The sequence below is a fragment of the Macaca fascicularis genome, chromosome 1, assembly GCF_037993035.2.
Source record: "Macaca fascicularis isolate 582-1 chromosome 1, T2T-MFA8v1.1".
NCBI classification, from domain to species: domain Eukaryota; kingdom Metazoa; phylum Chordata; class Mammalia; order Primates; family Cercopithecidae; genus Macaca; species Macaca fascicularis.
Genome location: NC_088375.1, coordinates 108,457,291 through 108,479,251, shown reverse-complemented (window position 1 = coordinate 108,479,251; position 21,961 = coordinate 108,457,291). Strand labels below are relative to the sequence as shown.

General features: G+C 40.9%; 2 protein-coding genes across 2 annotated transcripts; both read left to right on the top strand.

Moving 5' to 3' along the window:
* The first annotated feature begins 8,364 nt into the window (after positions 1–8,364).
* LCE4A (late cornified envelope 4A) lies at positions 8,365–8,734 on the top strand. Its single transcript, XM_005541820.3, has one exon. It carries the CDS (start codon positions 8,394–8,396, stop codon positions 8,673–8,675), a length of 282 nt encoding a protein of 93 aa, XP_005541877.3. The 5' UTR covers positions 8,365–8,393; the 3' UTR covers positions 8,676–8,734.
* A 10,067-nt stretch (positions 8,735–18,801) lies between these two features.
* On the top strand, positions 18,802–19,660 carry KPLCE (KPRP N-terminal and LCE C-terminal like protein). The gene is made up of 2 exons (XM_065536270.1): positions 18,802–19,098; positions 19,153–19,660. The coding sequence occupies exons 1-2, from the start codon at positions 18,802–18,804 to the stop codon at positions 19,630–19,632; spliced, it is 777 nt and encodes a 258-aa protein (XP_065392342.1). The 3' UTR covers positions 19,633–19,660.
* Positions 19,661–21,961: the final 2,301 nt, after the last annotated feature.

Genomic DNA, 21,961 nt, shown 5'->3' with positions numbered 1-21,961 from the left:
TGCTAATTCTGAGTCTACGTTCATATATGTATTGCACACACTTTTTCTTTTTTGTTTCTCTGCGAACTACCTATTCATATACTCTGCCTTATTTTTCAGCATACTCCTTGGTTTTTTTTTTTCTGGTCTATCTTAAGTATTTTCCCTCTGCATTAGTCAGTATTCTCCAAAGAAACAGAACCAGTAGGAGATATAGGTCTGGATAGAAATATAGATATAGTTACAGATATAGGTAGAGATACAAATTTATGATAAGAATTGGAAATAGATTTATGATTATGAAGGCTGAGAAATCTCAAGATCTGTCGTTGGAAAACTGGAAACCTAGAAGAGGGGATAGTTCTAGTCTGAGTCTGAAGGCCTGAGAACCAGGAGAGCTGATGGTGGAAATTGCAATCTGAGCACTATCCCAGCACAATAAGATCAATATCCCAGCACAAAGCAGTCAGGCAGAAGAAATCTCCTCTTACTCAGCCCTATTGTTCTATTCTAGTCATCAGTTGATTGAATGAAGCCCACTCACACAGGGAAGAGTAATCTACTTTAATCGGTCTACAAATTCAAATGTTAATTTCATCCAAAAACATCCACATAGAAACAGCCCGAGTAATGTTTGACCAAATGTCTGGGCACCTTATGGCCCAGTCAAGTCTCCATAAAATTAGCCAGCGTACTTCTCCTCTTCCTCCTTATATTTTAATGAGCCATATTGGCTTATAGTAATATTGTTTGCTATAAGAAATTTTAAATTTTAAATTTTCTTTTATCTTGAAAGTTTTAGACTTCTTGGTTAAGAGTTTTTTTTTTTTTTCATGTTCTTAAGTTATACACATAGTCTTCAAGACTTTCTGCTAAGATTTTATTTGCTTGCTGTTTTACTTCCTAATTTGTTAGTATATTCATTTTTATTGTGAGATATAATCTACATACAAAAGAATAAATAAAATATATTTATGTAATTTAAAAAGAAACACAAATAATGCCAACCACAATGAGGATAAGAAAGAGAAGACTGCTAGAACTCCAGAGTTGCCCCATGTCCCCCAATCACAAGATGCTTCTCCACCCCCACCAAAGGTAAGCATGTCACAATTTTTAATTTTCATTGTAGTTTTGCCATCGATGTATGCTTCCCAGTTGAGTTTTTAAGCTTTATAAACAAGGAGTCACAGTTTTATATAATTTTTTTCTCTTTGTTCAATGTCCAGTTGAGAAGGTAAACCCTACTGTATGTTGATCTGTACCTTATTCATTTTCATTATTGAATAGTATATTACACTATACCAAAACATACTTATCTATTCTACTGATGATGATCATTTAGTTTGTGTCTAGTTTTTGACAAATAATTCTAATTCTGTTATGAAAATTCTTATATATGTCTTCTGGGACATATCTGGGAAGTTTTTATTTTTCCCCAGAAGTACGATTACTGGATAGACATATTTTCATCTATCTGGATAACAACAAAATGTTTTCCAGAGGGATTGCATTAATATTTATCCTGATCAGTATTGTATGATAATTTCTGCTGCTCTGCATCCTCACCATTACTGGTACTGGCACACCATTTTAATTTTGCTAATCTAGTGAGTGTCAGTATCTATTATCATCTCTTTAATTTGCATTTTCTAGATTACTTATGAAGTTGAGCATCTTTCATTGGCCATTTGAACCTCCCCTTTTGTTAGATTTATTTTCAAGCCCTTTGCTCATATTTCTATTATGTGTTTCTGTTTTGTAAAGATGGGTAGGCATTTTATTTCTGCATTTTGGGTACCAGACTTTTATTAGTTATGTGTAATGCAGATATGTTTTGCCACTCAGTGATTACTTTAGTTATTTAATGACATTACATTTCCACTTGAGTTCATTTGTATAAAGTGTAGGGTTTAGCTCAAAATTTCTTTTTACGTGTTGATGTCCAATTGCTCCAACACCATTTGTTGAAAAAGATATTCTTCCACTTAAATTCTTTTGCACTTTTGTCAAAGATGAGTTGAACATATTTGTGTAGGTCTGTTTATGAGTTCTCTATTCCATTCCATTGATCTCTGTGTGTGTCCCTACACCAGTACCATACGATCTTGGTTACTGTAGACTTAATATTGGATAGAATTATTCTTATTTAGCAAGGCCATTTGATCTACTTTAGGGCCTATGCCTTTTAATATAAATGTTTAAACAAGTTTAATTTGGGAAAAAAAAACTTTGCTGAGATTTTATTGGGAATTGTATTAAACCTTTAGCTCAGTTTGGGGAAAATTGGCATCTTTATTGTTGTCTTCCAATCCTTGAACACAGTGTATTTTTCCATTTATTTAGGTCTTCCCTGATTTCTTTCATCATTGTTTTCTGATTTTCAGTATACCAATTCTGTCCATATTTTGCTCAGTGTATACCTAAGCATTTTTTTGGAAGGATTATAAATGGTATTAGACTTTTGGCATGTTCACTGTTGACCTGTAGAAATGTGTTTTGTTTTCTTGTGTTGACTTTGTACCTTGCAACATTTTTTGACTCATTTATTAGTTCTAGAGTTTTTGTTTTTTCTTAGATTTCTTGAGATATGCCATCAGTAAATGGAGATAGTGAACACCTGACATTTTTGCCTTGTTTTCAATCGTGGGAGAAAGAATTCAGGTTTTCACAACTAAGTATGATGTTAGCTGTAGAGTTTTTGTAGATGGTCTTTATCGATTGGAGCTAATTCCCCTCTATTTTTAAATTGCTAAGAGATTGTATTATGAATTGGTACTGAATTTTGTCAAGTGTTTAACTGCACCAATTGATATGATTGTGTGATTTTTCTATTTTAGCTTGTTGATATAATGGGTTTCATAAATTTTCAAATGCTGATCCTGCTTTGCATACCTGAAATAAATCCCAGTTGATCATTATGTATAATTATTTTTACATATTGTTGGATGAGATCTGCTGGTATTTTGTTGATGATTTTAGTGTCTAAGTTTAAAAGGTATATTGTAGTTTTCTTTATTTTCGTACTACATTTATCTGATTATAATATCAGAGAAATGATGGGCCTCATTAAATGAGTTGAGAATATTCTGCCTACTTCTATTTTCTGAAAGAAATTGTGGAAATTTCTGAAAGAAAGTATGGAAAACAAATGTTATTTTTGTTTAACATGTTTGGTAGAATTCCCCAGTGAATCCATCTGGGCTTACACATTTTTTTTTCAGAGCTTTTAAGCAATAAATTCAATTTCTTGAATGGTTCTGGGACTATCTAGATCACTTATTTCATCTTAGCTTAGTCTTAGTAGTTTGTGGTTTTAGAGAAATTGGCTCATTTTTTTAAAGCTGTCGCATTCATGAGCAGAGAAGTGTTTGTAGCATTCCCTTATCTTTTTAATGGCTGCAGGATCTGTAGTGATACTAAACTTTTTATTCCTGGTATTGGTGATTTTTGTCTTCTCTCTTTTTATTTTTGTGAATCTTGCTAGAGGTTTATAAATTTTATTTTTGGTTAATGAGCCTTATTGCAATAATTTCTTATATTATTTTCTAGTTTAAATTAGGTTGATTTTTGTTTCATCTTTACTTTTTCTTCTATCTGTTTCAGGTGTATTTTGCTCTTTGTCTTGTATCGTGAGCCAGAGACTTAGATTACTGTTTTGTGGAATTTATTTGTTTCTAGTGAACACTTAGGGCTAAAAATTTTCCTCTTAACACTGCTTTGGCTGTTTCTCTGTCTTAGTTAGTTTTGGTTACAATAGCAAAGGATCATAGACTGGGTGGCTTAAACAACAAACATTTATTTCTTACAGTGCTGAGGGCTGGGAAGTTCATAATCAAAGTGATAGCAGATCCAGTGTCTGGTGAGGGCACTCTTTCTGGCTTGCAGATGTCCATCTGCTCATTGTATATTCACATGGCCAGGGAAAAATTCTCTCCTACTTCCTCTTATAAGGGCACTAATCCCATTCATGAGGGCTCCACCCTCATAATCTAGTCACATCCCAAAGGTTCCTCTCTTAATAATATCACATTGGGGATATATGAGTCTTTTTTTTTGTGAGGGACACATTCAGCCCATAAATAATCCCATATTTATATATTGTATATTCATTTTTGTTCATTTCTAAGTATTTTTAAAAATTTTCTTTGAGATTTCCTCTTTAACTCCTAGACTAGGAGTATACTGTTTAATTTCCATATGTTTAGAGATATTTTTGTTTTCTTTCTTTATTGATTTCCATTTTGTATTAAAACAGAGAATTAAAAAACTATGCCTCAGTAATTATCAAACTAAGAGGAATTAAAAAGAGAGTTTTAATACCAACTCAAGGAACAAATAATTATTATTGTGTTAGCTTGTTCCACATTGATATAAAGGAATACCTGAGGCTGGGTAATTTATAGAGAAAAAAGGTTTATTTGGCTCATGGTTTTGCAGGCTGCACAAGAAGCATGGTGCTGGCATCTGCTCCTGGTGAAGCTTCAGAAAGCTCCCACTCATGGTGGAAGGCAAAGAGGAAGCTGGCATATCACATGATGAGAAAGGGGAGAAAAGTGCATGGGGGTTGTCATACTCTTTAAAAAAATAGATATCCCATGAACCAGATCTCATTACCACTCATTACCTTGTGCAGAACACCATTCATGAGGGATCTGACCCCATAACTCATCACGTTCCACCAGTCCCAACTTCCAATATTTGGAGTCACATTTCAACATGAGATTGGGAGGGGACAAATATCCAAACCATATCAATTATCTTTACAAAATCTTGCAAGTCATATAAATGATTGGAAGATACAACATTTATACCACACCTAAACTCAAATTTCTCAAAACAATGATAAACTAACATTAATTATAAACAAATATATGAAAGTTACAAACTAAATGCTAAGTAATTAAATCAGCAGTATGAAAAAAAGAATATATTTTGTCCAATTACTGATTAATCTAGGAATGTAAGATTTGTTTATCATTAGAAAATACATTTCTTTATATTAACATATTAAGAGAGTGGAGCAATGACCAAAACTGATTAAATCTCAGCTTTCATGGAGCCTTCATTCTATTTCAAAGAAAGACTACAAATAGATAAATTGTAACGTGTTGACAGGTATGAAGTAAACAAACAGAGTAGAGATGGAGAATAATGGTGTTTATGTTTTGTTTTCTATTATAGTCAAGGTGGGTTGAGAGGTGGCATTTAAGCAGAGGGCTCAGTGAAATGAGAGAGTGGACCAATTTACCACTTAGATGAAGAGAATTCTTCCAGGTAGCTGGAAGAACAAGTGTAAAGGCTGTGAGTAACAAGTATGCTTGGTACATTAGAAGATTAGCAAGTGGAGCAGAGCTGCCAGAGCCTAGTGGTTGAGATAAAGTGAGTTAGGCAATAATGTCCAAGTATGGAAGTAGGATTGGACGGGGCCTTGTACACCACAGTAAGGATATGGATTTTGTTCTAAGTGCGATGGAAGCACTGCTTTAGCTGCATCCCACAAGCTTTGATGGTCTGTGTTTTCATTTTTATTCAAATAAAACTATTTTCTAGTTTTTCTTATGACTTCATCTTTGATTTATAGGTCATTTAGGTAAAATTAATTTTAATACTATATTTTATTTAGGCTAGTATATCCATAATTTTGCATTTCAGCATGTAATCAGTCTAAAATATTAGTGAGATATTTTACATTTGAAGCAATTTTATGTCTTCAAACTCAGCATTATGCTACGGCACATCTCAATTCAGACAAGTTGTATTTCAAGGGCTTTATTGTCTCATGTGATTATTGGCTACTGTATTGGACAGAGTAGGGCTACACCAATAGTTTTCATCTCTGTTTGCAGAACACATTCAACTGGGACCTTTTAAAAAACACCAGTGCTGGGGCCCTATTCCCAGAAATTCTGAATTAATTAGTCTACAGTTGAGTCCTGGCATCTTTTTGTTTTATGACTGCCGACTAAGACCACTGGTGTCAACCCTGAAATTTTCCTTTAATCACACCGTGTTTCTTCTGTGTTGAGGTTCAGCATCACCATCTAACTTCTTAGGTGTTTCTGTTTCTTTCTCCAGTTCTACTGTGAGCTCCTGAGGACAGGAACAAGGTTAATTCATCTGTATTTCTCACATAATTGAGGCAGTGCTGGTCCCAGATTAAGAGCTCAAATGTGGTAGGTCACTGCTTGTTACAACAGCCCTCTGTAGCGATGATTCGCTTGCCATAAACACCATCAACATGGGGCACTGGACTGGGAGAGAGAGATGGAAAATGGGAGGACATTCTTACAAAAATACTTGCTGGAAAAGCTGCCCTCCACAACAATTCCATTCCTGCTGTCTAATGCTCATTTTCTGAGTTAGTAATAGCAGAAGTTACTATAAAAGTAAGTAATTTCTGTCTTTACAGAGGGGAAATATAGGCTGGAGATTTACTCATCTTCCTTGTCATCATTATCAATGTCTTCATGTTCATTCATATCAGCTAACTTTGTCATTGTTAGGCATTTATTTTACATAGTACGTATTTCCAGAAGTACATCGTGATTATATGTGTATCTACATATATCATATATGATATACATAAGGAGAAATAAACCAATCTTAATGGGTTGCATGAAGAGTTGCATCCTATATAAACCTTTTGAGAATTAGAGCAACGCACACCAAATTTCTTTTTCTTGTTGGTTTAGAGTGTTTTGATGGGTAAAAGGGAAGAATTTTTTTCTATGATAGGAAAACTACCTTCCTCGTAATGATCTTCTTGTATGTTTGTTGAGGAAAAAAAATCAGTCCTTTTTTTAAAAATATAGTTGCAATAAATGCAACATGTCTCTCTCTGTGTGTGTGTGTGTGTGTGTGTGTGTGGTTGACAGATACTTTCACAAAAAGTTCCTGAATTGGTAGAAGTCTCAAGTCTCTGACCTGTGCTCATGAGCTACTTAAATGTGGCAGAATCACATACACAACACACCACAGAAAAACTCAGAAACTCCTACTCAAAAGGCCCCTTGATAGTGACACGTTCCTTGGTAACCCAAAGAGAAGTAGACAAATATGATAGCCTTTAAATTCCAGGCTGAAGTGTTCTTAGAAGAGAAATTCTAAAGAGAAGAGTGACTGACCAAGGGGCATCTCTCTCCACAGTTAGGATTGGGGACTTGGCCTGGTCTAAAAGCATGGGGGATACTCTCTGAAAGAGGAAGGAGGCCTAAGGTACCAGACCAGCCTCTCAGGATTGACTGACCTGGGAAAGGTCCACAGCCTCTGGCTGAAATTTGGCCGGAATATGTTAGGGGCTAAATCTCGGGCAGTCTTGGAGCCTTTGGTGCCAAAGTTCTTCCTGAGGGACTGAGTAAAGCGTGTTCAGGAGGGAGGCTTGAAAGGTAAGTACCCATAGCCTTAGACCCCTCTGCTTGCCACACCTTGAGACTTTAGCCTGGGAAAAGGGTCTGATTTACAAAAAGTCTCATAAAGTCACCCTCTCTCCCACTAGTGCTGAATAGGCTACCTGGGAAGCTCATCATCCAGCTCAGGAGGAGGTGAAACCAGGAGGCAGGAGAATGTCAGGCATGACCCTGCACATGTGCAACAACCACATCCTGCTCCTGCCCTTAGAATGGCTCATCCGAGGCCCAGTCCCAGGATCCATATAAAGTGTGTTCCTGCTGCTGGCTCCTCATCTGCTCTGCTTCCTAAGGGACGCATCTGCGGCTGCGTCTCGGCCCAGGATGAGTGTTTCTATAGGAATCCAGAGGGCGGCGCTAGCGGGATGAAGATGGAGATGGAGAGTAATTCTGGAAGGGGAAGAGTGAAGCGTGGAGGAGGAGTAGGAGGAAGAAATGGTGGACAAGGCCAGAAGGCCAGAAGTAGTAGTTGACTCTGAACAAAGAAGGAACCAACCTGGGAAGGATTATCCCTGTGATCAGACAGGGAGATGATGAATGACCTAGGATTGCTGCAGCCCTAACAATAGTTGGCCTGCTGGCGCTAAGCCCATTGCTCTGAAGGAAGCTTTTCTGTAACTGTGCAGATCTCAAATTTATTATTATTTATTAAACAGATTTTCTACCAATTTCTAAATTCCATTTCTAGATAGATTCATGTGGGTAGAATTGCAATGTATTTAACATGTCTTTGAGATGGCATTCAAATTTTGCTGGCTTTATTAGTTCAGAAGTCACCTGTAAACCGCCTAACAAATACTAAGAATTATTGAAAGCTCTAGGGATACAAAAGTAATGAAGATATACTCTGTCTCAGAGAGGTTTCTATACATGTCCTTATTTTAGATATTCCTCTTCATCACCTTGGGAGAGGATTTTAAAATAGAAAAAATGTAATGGCTCTTGATATTAAGTTTCTGTATATGTTTCTATTTTGTCATTCAGGTTTATTGAAATCCCACCAAGATGTCCTGCCAGCAGTGCCAGCCCCCTCCCAAGTGTCCTATCCCCAAGTGTCCCCTCAAATGCTCCCAAAAGTGTGCATCCCTATGCCCACCTCCAATCCCTTCTTGCTGTGGCTCCAGCTCTGGGGGCTGCTGCAGCTCTGGGGGAGGTGGCTGCTGCCTGAACCACCACAGACGCCGCAGGCCCCACTGCCACAGACCCCAGAGCTCCGATTGCTGTGGCAGTGGCAGCAGCCAGCAGTCTGGGGGTTCTGGCTGCTGCTCCAGAGAGGGCTGCTGCTGACCTGGACCAGGAGCAGCACTGAAGGAATTAGTGGGCGAAGGACCCATTGCAGCCTGGTGTTTTACCTCCTCCACTCTCTTGCCTTTCCTTTTTGCAGCCCCATCAATTGAATAAACATGCAGGTTTGCTTCTCATCAACTTCAGGCCTTGGATTTGCATTATTTTAGCTTTATGTCAATATCTGTATTTCTCAGATTATTGAAAAATTATCTGACGTGCTTTGCAACAATAAATTTACTTTCAAGTAATTTTCAAGTCCCAGTTTGATGGTGGTTTTTATTCCACTTTTCTTTACTTTTACCCAATCCTTTTCCCTAGATAGATAGATGTATTGCTTTTACTGGAACAGAGAAAAATCAACCAATTAAACTTTAATGAATTACTTATTTGTGTACACATACTTCACAAAAATCTAAAATTCTGCAGTATTTGTGAGAACAGTAAGTAAGGATTGATTAGAATTCCAAGATAAGCCTAACTTAAATTAAAAAAAAAATAGTGGTGAAATAGCCAAGTCACTAAAGTTGTTTGGACAGAAAAAATCTAATTTACTTAAGTTAAAAAAATGAACTTACTGCTCCATACATTTTCTAAAGCAATATTCCCTTTCTCTCTGTCTCTCTCTCTCCCTCTGTGTGTGTATGTGTGTGTGTGTGTGTGTGTGTTTAAAAGATTAACATTAAGAAAGCAGAATAGCATCACATCCATTTGGGAACCATGTAGAAAAGTGTACTAATTTTTGTAGCTGTTCTAATTGTGTTGTGCACATACAAGAGTCTGGTTAAATAAAGTTCTATTGGGTCCCAGGTTTCCTTTTTCGAGAAGCCTATTTACAGTATCCAAAAGTCAGAATTGGAATTCAATGAAGTACTATTTCCCTTGTTCTCTCCACTCTGTCCTAAAGGTAAGGAGCCCCTTGTTACAGAGCTCTGCTGACTTAGGACTTTCTCTGAGGCAGACACATTGGTAATGATAGGTCACAAGTTGCAGACCTGTCTTAGCCTTGTGGTCATGCAGGAAGTTCAAATGATTTCACTGGGAGAAAGTGCAGACTGAGGTGGGCATCAGTGTGCACCCTTGGGCCTTTGCAGACCGCTGTTGAAATAAACTTGGTTTGTTGTTTTTCCTGCTGTTGTTCTTGCACTTACCACCAATTGAAATTACATATTTATTTCTCTTTGGTTGTTAAGTGCCTCTCACCTTATCCCCGAAGAAGATTATACTATAAACTATTTATTATATATAATGTATATGCTTCAAGATGTCATTGTCTGGTCATGAAAACAAAGACCATTCGAGCCACAGTCGAACTAGTTTAAACACAGAAAGATCTAATGCAGGGAATTTGTTAGAAAAGTCTTGGAGGGGCCGAATAAGTAAAAGTGGTACTCAGGGATTACCAGAGATCTGGAAGAATTTGGGGCAGGACGTAGGACTTGCCAAATGGCTGTGCTGGCTCAGGAGAGCACCGGAAACAAAACTGTCATTCTTGCCGTATTCTCACAGACAGCAGTCAGGTGTGACAGCTCCAAGATCACTCTTTGAAATTCTGGTTCACTAGTCCCCAGAATGACGTATTGGGATGGGGGAAAGGGTGGAGACCAGTGGTTTTGGAGGTCAGGGGCTGGTGTGGCAGGTCACAGGCTTTCTGGAACATAGGCCATCTGAAGTGAAGAAAGAGCCCTGCTCCTCACCCTGTTCCCCTGCTCTGGTCGCTGTTCAGAACCAAATGCAACTGTAATGACTACAAATGGTTGATGGGGGATAAGAAATAGCAACACCAGCAAAACTAACCAATATTCAGTTAGCATTTACTCATGTTAGGCACCTGCTTTATCTCATATTAACATTTGCTTGGTCTGTTTATTCTAACGGTATTTATTAAGTGCCTACTATCTATCAAGTGCAGTTTTAAGATTTGAGAATATACTTGTGAACAAAACAGCCAAAAATTTCTTCCTCAGTGAACTTATTCTAAGAAAAGAAGGCAGGTGACAAACAAAATGAATGAAAAAATATGTATTATTCACACAACCGACAAATATGTTTTGAGTGCACCAAGTATTAGGTATAGTAAGGCACTGTGGACAGAGCAGTGAACAAAAGCAATGAAAGTTCTCACCCAATAGGGTTCACATTCTGATGGGACAAAATGAAAAATACATGCATACGTAAAATATATAATGTATTAAATGAGGATAAACTCTAAGGAGAGAAATAAGGTTGGAAGAGGGACAGGGAGGGCAAGTAGGTATGGATTATAATGCTAAATTGGGTCACCAGTGAAGAGTTCACAGGAGCCACATTTGAGGAAAGATTTGAGTGACAAAGTCAGCCATGTGGGCATCTGGGGGAACAGTGTGGGTAGAGGAGAAGCAACTGCAAAGGGCCTGCAGTGGGACTGTGCCTGAGCATCAGACAAACTGCAAGCGGACTGGTGTGGGGTCAGAGTGAGGGGAGAGGATGGGACACGAGATCAGTGAAGTACAGGGTATAGGGTCCAGTCCATGCATCCCTTTTGAAAGCCTTTTTAAGGACTTTAGTTTTTACCATGAGCAGAATGAGAATTCATTCGAACATTTTTGAGCAGAGGAATGACATGCTCTTACTATTAATGTCTTCATTTTATAGATGAGAAAACAGCTTCAGAATGTATAGCTAATTATCTAAGGTCACACATCTTGGAATTGGCAGAGCTATGACTAGGACTGGGACTGTCTGAAAGGAGATATGAAAAGTTCAGCTGGCTTTTTGGGTAAAGGTCTTGAAGAGGTTGAAATAAAGGTCAGAATAGGCCATTTGCACAGAGAGGATGGATAAAATAGTTGAGAAGGGTCCACAAGGGGACATAATCCAGTGGGTTCTACCTGTAAAAGTTTTCTGTATCCCTTTACATCTTGAAATGAAAAGATGAAGAGACAACTTCCACTGAAAATCCAGGAGGTGGTTGTAAGATCAAATGCAATGAAACAGTTCTACAACACTGTAGGTAAATCTGAGGGACTAGTTACCTGGTATATGTTATAAAGGAATAAATGGGTTAGGGAAAGGCTGGTGGACATTCGAGGCCCACTAGTGTGGGCCATTCCAGGAGAAAGAGAAGTATCTGGACATTGATATTCACTGACCTCTGTGCTCAAGAGGAGTTTGGTGCTGTCTTGCCGTGTCCCCAGCGCAAACAGCTCATGTGACTCTGAGCGAGGTGGGGCTTGCATTCTCATATTTGGATGACTCATACATTTGCACACAGTGGGAGTCCTGTATGACTTTTCCCCTCCATATGTGAAAACCCTCTCTGCTCCATAGAGGATGTCCTTTACAAGATGTTCCTTGGCTATTCTTGTGGTAGTCTGGGTGGAAGTGGTGAGTGGGAATGGAGGTAAGGAGGAAGGCAGGTGAGGGAGCTCCCTAGAAAGCCAGCTCAGTGTCCACGTGTGGTTACGGAACATGTCCTAGATGAGATTGAGAAATTTCTGTCTAGAGTCGGCTCCTGCCTGGCTGTGTGACCTCAAGCAAGTTTCTTCCCTTCTCTGTGAGCCTCAGTTACAATATAGGGGCTGCCCTCTGTCCTCATTCTGTGGTTCTACAACAGAATCTCCTGATAGTCTAGGAAGAACCCCCAATTATCACAGCAATATCTCAAGGGATCTCCGGTGCAAGCCTTGGAGCTAAGCCTAAAGCAGACACACATAGACATAAAATCTAAGAGTGGAGATCACTGGTCTCAGACACAGTAGAGAGATTTCTCACCAAGTACCAATATTCCTGTGCACTCCCTTTCTTCAGTGTATGGCTTCTCATTTCTTCCTCCTTCTTGTCCCCAGAAGGGGAGGGACCCAGATTTGACCTTTAGATTGTCCCCATTCTTTGATCAGGAAAAGTTCCTAGGATGAGAGGAGACCCAGAACATGATGTCAGAGAGCAACATGTCTTTTTGGGCACCTCCCTGTCTAATCCCCTGATCTGGGTTAAAATCTGAGTCTGGTTCACACACTAAGGGGCCCAGCTTCAAATGTATAGTGAATGCCAAGATTCATGGATATTGGTGCTGTAAGGGATCTGAGAGATAATCTAGTATACAGTTCCTGACTATCCTGATGGTAAATCCCAAAAGAAGCTAACCGGGGGCACTACAGAGGACCTGTATTATTTTATTTTATTTTAATTTCTGGAGACAGGATCTCCAGTGCAGTGGCATCGTCATAGCTCACTGCAGCCTTGAACTCATGTGCTCAAGCAATCCTCTTGCCTCAGCCTCTGGAGTCACTAGAATTGCACGAGCCACTGTACCTAACTTTCAGAGAACTTGCAAAGATTAGCCGATCTTTCTAAGAATAGCAGCCCATTAGGCTGTATGACATAGGTATTCAATTGCATTCTGGCAGGGGCCAGACCCCATGACCTATTTTAGTACTTTCTGCCTTGGAGATTATTCTCTCTGCCTACTACTCTGGACCAGTTTTCCATGAATCCACAAGTCTCTGATTCTGTCAGCTTGTATCCAAAGAGATAAATGTAAGGGAGGTTCTGGGAGCAGATTTTTGGGATAACCCTGTGAGTCATCCTGGCACTTGCACCAGTTATCTGACTTCTCCATGCCTTGCCTTCCCAGCCTATACAGTGGGTGGGGCACAATCCACCCACCTGTTTTGGTGGCACATAGATAAGGTGTCTCTCACCAGGTATGCTAGTACTGCTTACAAATGTCAAACCCATTAGTGAGAGCTTGACTCCATACAGCAGGAAGTGAGCCAATCAGAGCTCACAGATGGCATGAGATGCACAGATTGGCTAATGACAGGATGGCACTGACCACGTGGAGGAAGGAGGTCAGTCTGGGCTGTGCTGTCAATGTAAAGCATCCCCATTCATTCATTCACTCATTCATTTGTTTAGTCAATGTTTCCCAGGTCCTATGATGATATATGGTGAATATGTCCACAGTTGACGACTCTTGAAAATCATAGTCTCGTGGGAATAACTCCATGGAAGGCTAGGTTGTGGACGTATACATTTCCCTTGTAGAACAGGCTCCTACAACCACAGAATATCATAGCCAGAAGGGGTCTCATCTAGCCTCTTTGCTTTAGATTGGAAGAGGAAAGGCCTAGAGACACCAGGGCACTGTGGAATCACAGGGTGGGGCGGTGGCACAATCAGGATAAGGGTCCAGGTCTTTCTATTTGTGCCTTGAAATGTCTGTCTCCAGTTTTGTTGGCACACCTTAAAATGACTGGTCTTCTAGGGCATTTTCTTCTCTGTAAAGTGGGGATATCCCATCCTACATATAATGCAGAAGACTTCCTAATGACTGCTTGTATGTTGGGTGACTGAAAGGTATGGTTCCTGAGGCATCATGGATTGTAACATGAGAAGCAGCATGTTTTGGTAGAAAAACAAATTTTGAAGTCTCTTTTACCTGGGTTCAAATTCTGGCTCTATCACTTCTAACTGTGTGAGCTTGGGCAAGTTATTTTTTGTTTGGGACACTATTGTGAGAACCAAATTTGATGAGCTATCCCATGCGGTGTCTAACCCCAAAAAGAGAATGTTCCTTTTCCTTTTACTCCATAAAACATCAGGTCTGGGGATGCACTGAGGCGGGACACTTAGGAGAGCAGAAGTGGAATGGCCTGGAACCACATCCCTTCTCATTTACCCCTCCCTTTGGGGAGAGGGACTGACTGGTGGTCTTCATGGTGGAAGCTGTGCAGTAAGACAAGCCCATCAGAGGCAGGAATGACAGGAATAAGCAGGACACCATGCCTGAGGACACCAAGCCAAGACACCAAGCCTGAAGCAGAGTCTCCCATCTTGCTTCTTCCAAAATGTTCAGGATCAGAGAGGCATCACACATACCTGACTTTAAAATATACTACAAAGCTATAGTAACCCAAACAGCATGGTACTGGCATAAAAACAGACACATAGACCAATGGAACAGAATAGAGAACCCAGAAATTAATCCATATATTTGCTATCAACTGATCTTTGACAAAGGTGCCAAGAACACACAATAGGGAAAGGAAAGTCTCTTGAATAAGTGATTCTGAAAAAACTGGGTATCCTCTTGAAGAAGAATGAAATAAGATGCTTATCTCACACTGCATACTAAAATCAACCAAAAAATGAATTAAAAATGTAAATTTAATATTCAAAACTATGAAACTGCTAGGAAAAAAACAGGGGAAAACTCCATGATATTGGTCTGGGCAATGACCTTTTGAATATGACCTCAAAAACATGGACAGCAAAAGCAGAAATAGACAAATAAGATTAAATCAAGTTAAAATGCTTCTGTACAGAAAAGGAAATAAACGACAGAGTAAATAGACAACCTACAAAATGAGAAAACATTTGCAAACTATACATCTGATAAGGAGTTAATATCCAAAATGTATAAGGAACTCAACAACCCAATAGAAAGAACACAAAAAATGGCCAATTAAAAAATGAGCAGAGGATCTGAATATACATTTCTTGAAAGAAGACATACAAATGGTCAACATGTCTAGAAAAAATGCTCAATATCACTAATCACCAGGGAAATGCAAATCAAAACCACAATGAAATAATACCTCACTCTTGTAATAATGGCTATTATCAAAAAACAAACAAACGAAAATGACGACAAAGATGTAGAGGAAAGAGAACTCATACACCATTGGCGAGAATGTAAGTTAGTGCAGCTATTATGAGAAACAGTATGGAGGTGTCTCAAGAAACTGCAAATAGAACTATCACATTATCCAGCAATCTCACTACTATGTATTTGTCCAAATGAAAGAAAATTAGTATATCACAGGGATAATTGTATTCCTATGTTTATTGCAGTGCTATTTACAATAAATAGCAAACACACAGAATCAACCCAAGTGTTCATCAGTGAACAAATGAATAAAGAAAATGGAGTATGAACACACAATGGAATACTATCCAACCATAAAAAGGAATAAAATCCTGTCATTTCCAGCAACATGGATGGAACTGGAGGTCATTATGGTAAGTGAAATTAGAAAGATAAAAGATAACATGTTGGCAAGGATGTGGAGGAAATAAAATCTAGTACACCATTGGTGGGAATGCAATTTAGTACAGCCATGTAGAAAACAGTACGGAGGGTCCTCAAAAATTAAAAATAGAACTGGCATATAATCCTTCAATCACACTAGTAGGCATATATCCAAAGAAATTGAAGTCAGTAATGTTGAAGAGATATCTGCATTCCCATGTTTATTGCAGCACTATTCACAATAGGCAATAAAAGGAATCAACCTAAGTGTAAATCAAAGGATAAATGGATGCTTAAAAATGCTATATATACACAAAGAATATTATTCAGTCTTATAAAAAGAAGGAAATCCTGTCATTTGTGAGAAGGTGAATGAACCTGGAAGACAATATGCTAAGCAAAATAAACCAGGCATAGATAGACATACTGCATGATCTAATTTATATGTGGAATCTAGAAATGTTGATCTCGTAGAAATAGAGAGCAGAGTGCTGGGTACCAGAGGTTGGGGTGGCTGGTAGGCGGGGTTGGGGAGATTTTTTAAAGTATTCAGGGGAAGACTTTGCAAGACCTGACTTGGCGTGGGGGAGGGTCTGTGAATTAGTGGGTCTTTGCAAACTCTTTGTTTAGGAAATGTAGAGGCCTTAAAGCCTATGGGTCCTGGGAAATGTGGGGATCTATTATGTACAAATACAATAGAACCATTTACCTGAGAGGCCATAGAGGCCACGGTAGAGCCTGCACTGGCTTATCTAAGGAATTGACATTTATTTGGACCAGTGCTAGGCTTAGGCTCAAGACAACCTTCTTCAGTGGGTGACCCGATACAGCTCAGTGGGGGCAGCTTGGGCTCTGGAGTTGGGTAGATTTGGGTTCCAATGTCCCTCCATTACCTACTGATGGGATGACCTTGGTGAAATAGACCTCTGGGTCTCAGTTTTCTCTTATGTAAAATTGGGGCTAATGAAGCCTGTCTCATAGAGTTATTTCAAAATCAAATGAAATAACATAGGCAAAGAGCCTAGGACAGTATCCACCACATAGTAAGTGCTCAGTACATAATATTCCCATCTCTCTTTCTACATCTTCTGCATTGTGGAAAAGAAAAGAGGCAGGGATTCAAGGACAATGCCATGTTCAGAAATAAAAGGCAACATATTGTAGTGATAAAGATCATGATCTATGAAAGCAGACTGCCTGCATCTGAGGTCTGGCTTCCTTACTTACCGGCTTGTGATGATGGGTAACTCCCTTAATCTTTCAGGGCCTCAGTTGTGTCTCTCTGTAAATGTACTTCCTCATGAATTGTTTGTTATATATAAAGTATTCAAATAAACTTTAGATTCTATTATTGTTGTTGTTGTTGTTGTTGTTATCACACAGTGTTCATCTGGCTGGAATTTTCCCTGCTCAGCGTTCTTCGGAATTGAAGCCTGGTAGTGAGGTCCTGAAAGGTAAGAATGGGGGAGCCTAAGGGGCATGAGAAGGCTGAAGGGAGGCAGTCTAGACCCCAGCCTGGAGCCTAGGATCATCAAGCACCCACCCAGTTTCCAAATGAACCTAGAATAACCTGATATTACACGAAACAAACCATTTCTTGGAGGTGTTGCTGTCATATTGGGCCAGAGACCACTGGGCCAAACTGCTCAGCAACCTAGACCAGCAGAAGTTACCTTGGAAGCCCACAGAACACTCAGTTAGGCTGAGTGAAGTGAAGTGAATCTATAGTTCAATTTTCAATTTTTCATACACTGTGCCAAAAGCTACACTTAGCTTTAGATTAGATTCTCAATTTTAGTTAGATTATCTAAGCTACACTTAGCTTTTGGCACAGTGTATGAAAAATTGAGAATCTAACTATACCTTGGATAAGTCCTGAAGACTCAAGTGACCTAGAAACAGCTTCATTAGAGACAGATCACATAGGCATCACTCATAACTTCTAGGAAAAGGAGACTGACTTGTTTCCTGAAGAAGGGAACAGGAATCATTTATCTAGTGTTTGGGAAAACCCAGTGTCAAGCACAGACATGCTCTGCCTCTGACTGAGGAGTCAGGCATACTGGGGAGGAATCTTGCCAATGCAATGCCAGCCCTCCTCCTTGTGATCTCTGGTGCTTCATTTAGATGCCATTAAATTGCCTCATTGCTGCCCTATAAAAGGTCTCCCCACCTGCCAGTTTTTCAGATCACTGGCTTCTTCCAGTCTTATTCCTATCAGCAAAGAGGGTAAGTCTCTATACTGGATAAAGACATGGTGAGAAACAGAGCCTTGATGAAGCTGGGGTGGAATGAGAGCTATGGGATGAAGGGTGAGTGAGGACTAGACACTGAGGAAATCTGCTGAAGGAGGCTGAAGGCAATGCTGGTGGGAAACTTGGAGCCTGGGGTGTGAGAGGAAAGGGAGGGGGGCAAGACGAGCTGGTATTCCTGTGTAAGAAGGGACTTTAGAGAACTGGCTCCCCATCCCCTTAGCTGAGTATGGTTGTGCAGTCCTCTCTTGGGTCCATGGGCTAATGAGGCCAACTGATAGTCCAGCTGGTTCGGGGAGCATGTGGTGGAAACCTGCTCAACTTTAGCCTTGTTCTTTGCTCCTTACCGGGCACAGCTTGAGGCTCATGTTGGCTCAGGGTCCATTGACACAAATTTGCCTTTCCTGGGTATTCCTTGTCTGGGCAGGAGGAAGAGGGGAAGTCACCCTGGAGAGAATTGGTGGCAGGGGGCAATCATCTGGGAGCAGCAGTTTCCAAAGGGTAATTCACAATGCAGACACTGAAGTAAGATGAGGGGAGGCTTGGAGAGTTGGGTAGAAACACAGGCAGCACCATTTCAAGCCTCCATTTCCCAATATAGAGACTGAGGCCCAGAGATGAGCGGTGACTTGTACCAAGCCACATAGCCAGGTACAGGCACAGGAGCAGAGCTGAGAGTCCCTGGCTCTGAATCTACCTCCTGCCAAGTATACAGCCTCTGGATGTCTGCATCCTTCTCAAGAAAGCCCTGCTTGCAAATCACTGTATTCAAAGGGGATGTTGCAGGTTTCCCCTAGAAACCTTCATAGTTATATAGTTCTAATGAAACCTTTCTTAACAGATTTTGCAAAGCCACAGAACAATGTGTGACCAGCAGAAGCAGCCACAGTTCCCTCCATCTTGTGTGAAAGGCTCGGGACTAGGGGCTGGACAGGGTACCAATGGTGCCTCTGTGAAATGCCCAGTTCCATGCCAGACCAAAGCTGTCTGTGTGACGGGCCCTGCTCCATGCCCCACTCAAACCTATGTGAAGTACCAAGTTCCATGCCAGACTCAAACCTACGTGAAGTGCCCAGCTCCCTGCCAGACGACCTACGTGAAATACCCAACTCCCTGCCAAACTTACGTGAAGTGTCCAGCTCCCTGCCAGACGACCTATGTGAAATACCCAGCTCCCTGCCAAACCTATGTGAAGTGCCCAGCTCCCTGCCAGACGACCTATGTGAAATGCCCAACTCCCTGCCAAACCTACGTGAAGTGCCCAGCTCCCTGCCAGACGACCTACATTAAAAGTCCAGCTCCCTGCCAGACCCAGACGTGCTGTGTCCAGGGTGCTTCTCCTTGCCAGAGCTATTACGTTCAAGCTCCTGCAAGTGGCTCAACCTCCCAGAACTGTGCCCCTGACCCATGCTCTGCTCCCTGTTCCACCAGCTACTGTTGTCTGGCTCCCCGGACCTTCGGCGTGAGTCCCCTGAGACGCTGGATTCAGCGGCCCCAGGACTGCAACACAGGATCGTCTGGCTGCTGTGACAATTCGGGAAGCTCTGGATGCTGTGGTTCTGGGGGCTGTGGCTGCAGCTGTGGATGTGGCAGCTCTGGGTGCTGTGGCTCTGGGTGCTGCTGTTTGGGAATCATCCCCATGAGGTCCCGAGGTCCTGCATGCTGTGACCATGAGGATGACTGCTGCTGCTAAACATACCACAGCTCAACTCCGGAATGCACTGCCCAGCTACCCCTTCTGGAAAACACACCAGCTTCTGGCCCCCTTTCTGTTATTGCCAGTGAGGTAGAACCTCATCACTTCGCCTCTGTGCTTTGCTTCTCTACCAAGGCAGCCTGCCAGAGTTAGCGCAATCCCCAAACTTTGGCATGAATAAAGCTCTGAATGCAATTCATTTTCTGTCTGTTTGTTTGGTCTATATTTATGCTTTCTATCAGGCACTCTTCTGCGTCTTTCTCTTCTTACTCTTGTTTCTCAGCTAGAGGAAAGATCTTCATGAACATGAACAAGTGGACTGAGCTGGTGAAATCCCAGCCTGGGAGCCCCATGCCTTCTAGAATGCTGTGAATAAACTTTCCCATGCAAGTTAGAAGCATCTGATAATGGAGATTTGAGAGTTGGGGCTGTTTTTGTGCTGCCCTTTGATGAGTCTCAGAGCGGGATTGACCATGAAGAGACTCTCATCTTCCTGGGTGTTGGAGGGATTGTGAAATTGTGTCCACTCAGGAGTATCACTGGACCATGTCCCCACCACCGTGCAGAGGGCTTGAACCCATGCAGGATTTTATGAATTACATTTTCTTGCTCTCTTGAAACTATAGGTTGAAGGCCTGAGGGAAGAGGCTAGGAGCCCCCTGAAGTGGGTAGCTATACACCAGGTCAGTCCGGGTAGTAAGTGAGCCACCTCCAAAGGAAGGTGAATCTTGTGTGAGGGGCTTCTGGGTCCCATTCTGGGCCCCTCATCCTAGTTAGCTCTTTCTTCTCCATTGCTTAGCTAGCTCTAGAGAATTTGGGGTGGACTTCTGTAACTAGAGATTCCAAAATACACACATTAAAAAATAGAGGAGTAACAAGTGTTTAAAACAACCCCACAAGGCCTGGTTCATAGGAGACAATATGTTTGGTGATGCATAAATAATGTATAAAGGAATGAATGAAAAAGAGCAGGGAATCATGTGTTTGTTTCTAAACTGTCTCTGTGGATTAACCCTGGACACTAGCAGAAGGTCATCTTGACTACTCTGCTGCCTTTGAATGTCTAAACACCTGTAGCTCCACAAAGAGCACACCATCCCTTCATCCAAACTCCCTAAACTTGCAGCCCAGTCACTGGAAACCCACTCAGGGATGGAACTGCCTTGGCCAGGGCCACACTTCCCTCTTGTACCAACTGGGTCCTGCAATGTAGGAGGATGGGGTGCTGAAGTTCCCTGTGGTCTGGTTTCTTTAGAGAATGGTATCTGCAAAGCCCAACCAGGCACTGAAAATATTGTAGGGAATCCTCTTTAAAATCCAATGCATACTTCTAAAAACCCCATTTCTATCCTTTTGAATTCCTTCATATTCCATAGCTGTTCATCAGCTTCTCACTAAACTCTCCCAAATGTTCTTAACATCCAGACATTGTGGCTTCTTTGATTTCTTTCTCTCCTTGCTTACTCTCCTTTCCTCCTCAATCCCACCTGATTCTGGTACTGGTTATGTAAATGACTTGAGTTTTTCTGTCTCCCTTGTTAATTCTCTCTGTACTTACCCAATCTTAGTATTCTCTGCTCCACAGGAATTAACCTAAGAATAAAACCTCTCCTCTTTTCTCCAGCTGTTCTAATGTTCTCTCTAAGTCACTCTACTGACTTTGTACAAGAGGGAGGAATGTAGTTGAAACCAAGAGCTAACCTGATGAAGCTCACCAAACTTAACCTGCCTTGCTTGCTTTTAGTTACTTACTTCTAGTTAATCTTAAAATCTGTGTAGCTAAAAGTCACACAGCTAAGCAATCTGCTAGCTTCCTTTTAGAGAACATCCCTGACACATAAGTTACCATGCTGATGGTCCCTTGTTGTTTTTTAAGAACTTGGTGTTGGTTGTTTTCTAGTTCAAGCTGAAACCACTGACCCTTCAACTGGGCCTGCAAGAATGCCTGAGAGGCGACCTTTTGATGTCAGAGGGTCAGAAGCTCCTCCCTCAGATTATGCTAATACCACCATTTTCTGAACATGCTTCTTATGAAGAGCCATGAAGCTCGACTGTGCATTTGCAGATCGCCACTTGCCTCACTGTTCCTCGCCTCCAGCTGCCTTTCCCCAGGCCCTGAACTACCTTGCTCCTCTATCCCATAAATATCTCTGAAACCATATCTTTGGAAAGGTGGATTTGAGATATGTTGACTGTCCTGGCTTACAGCGCACAAGCAGCACACGTCTAGTTCAGTAGCACAATTATAAAGCTCAAAGGGCAAAAATATAATTTTCTTTAATAGGGTGCATGAGTGGAAGAAAAAGTCAAGGAGCAAAAACCTACA

Coding starts and splice junctions, on each gene's coding strand:
- LCE4A (XM_005541820.3), top strand. CDS start 8,394: ATGTCCTGCCAGCAGTGCCAGCCCCCTCCCAAGTGTCCTATCCCCAAG.
- KPLCE (XM_065536270.1), top strand. CDS start 18,802: ATGTGTGACCAGCAGAAGCAGCCACAGTTCCCTCCATCTTGTGTGAAA. Junction 19,099..19,152: donor CTCCCTGCCAGACGACCTAT/GTGAAATACCCA, acceptor GCTCCCTGCCAG/ACGACCTATGTGAAATGCCC.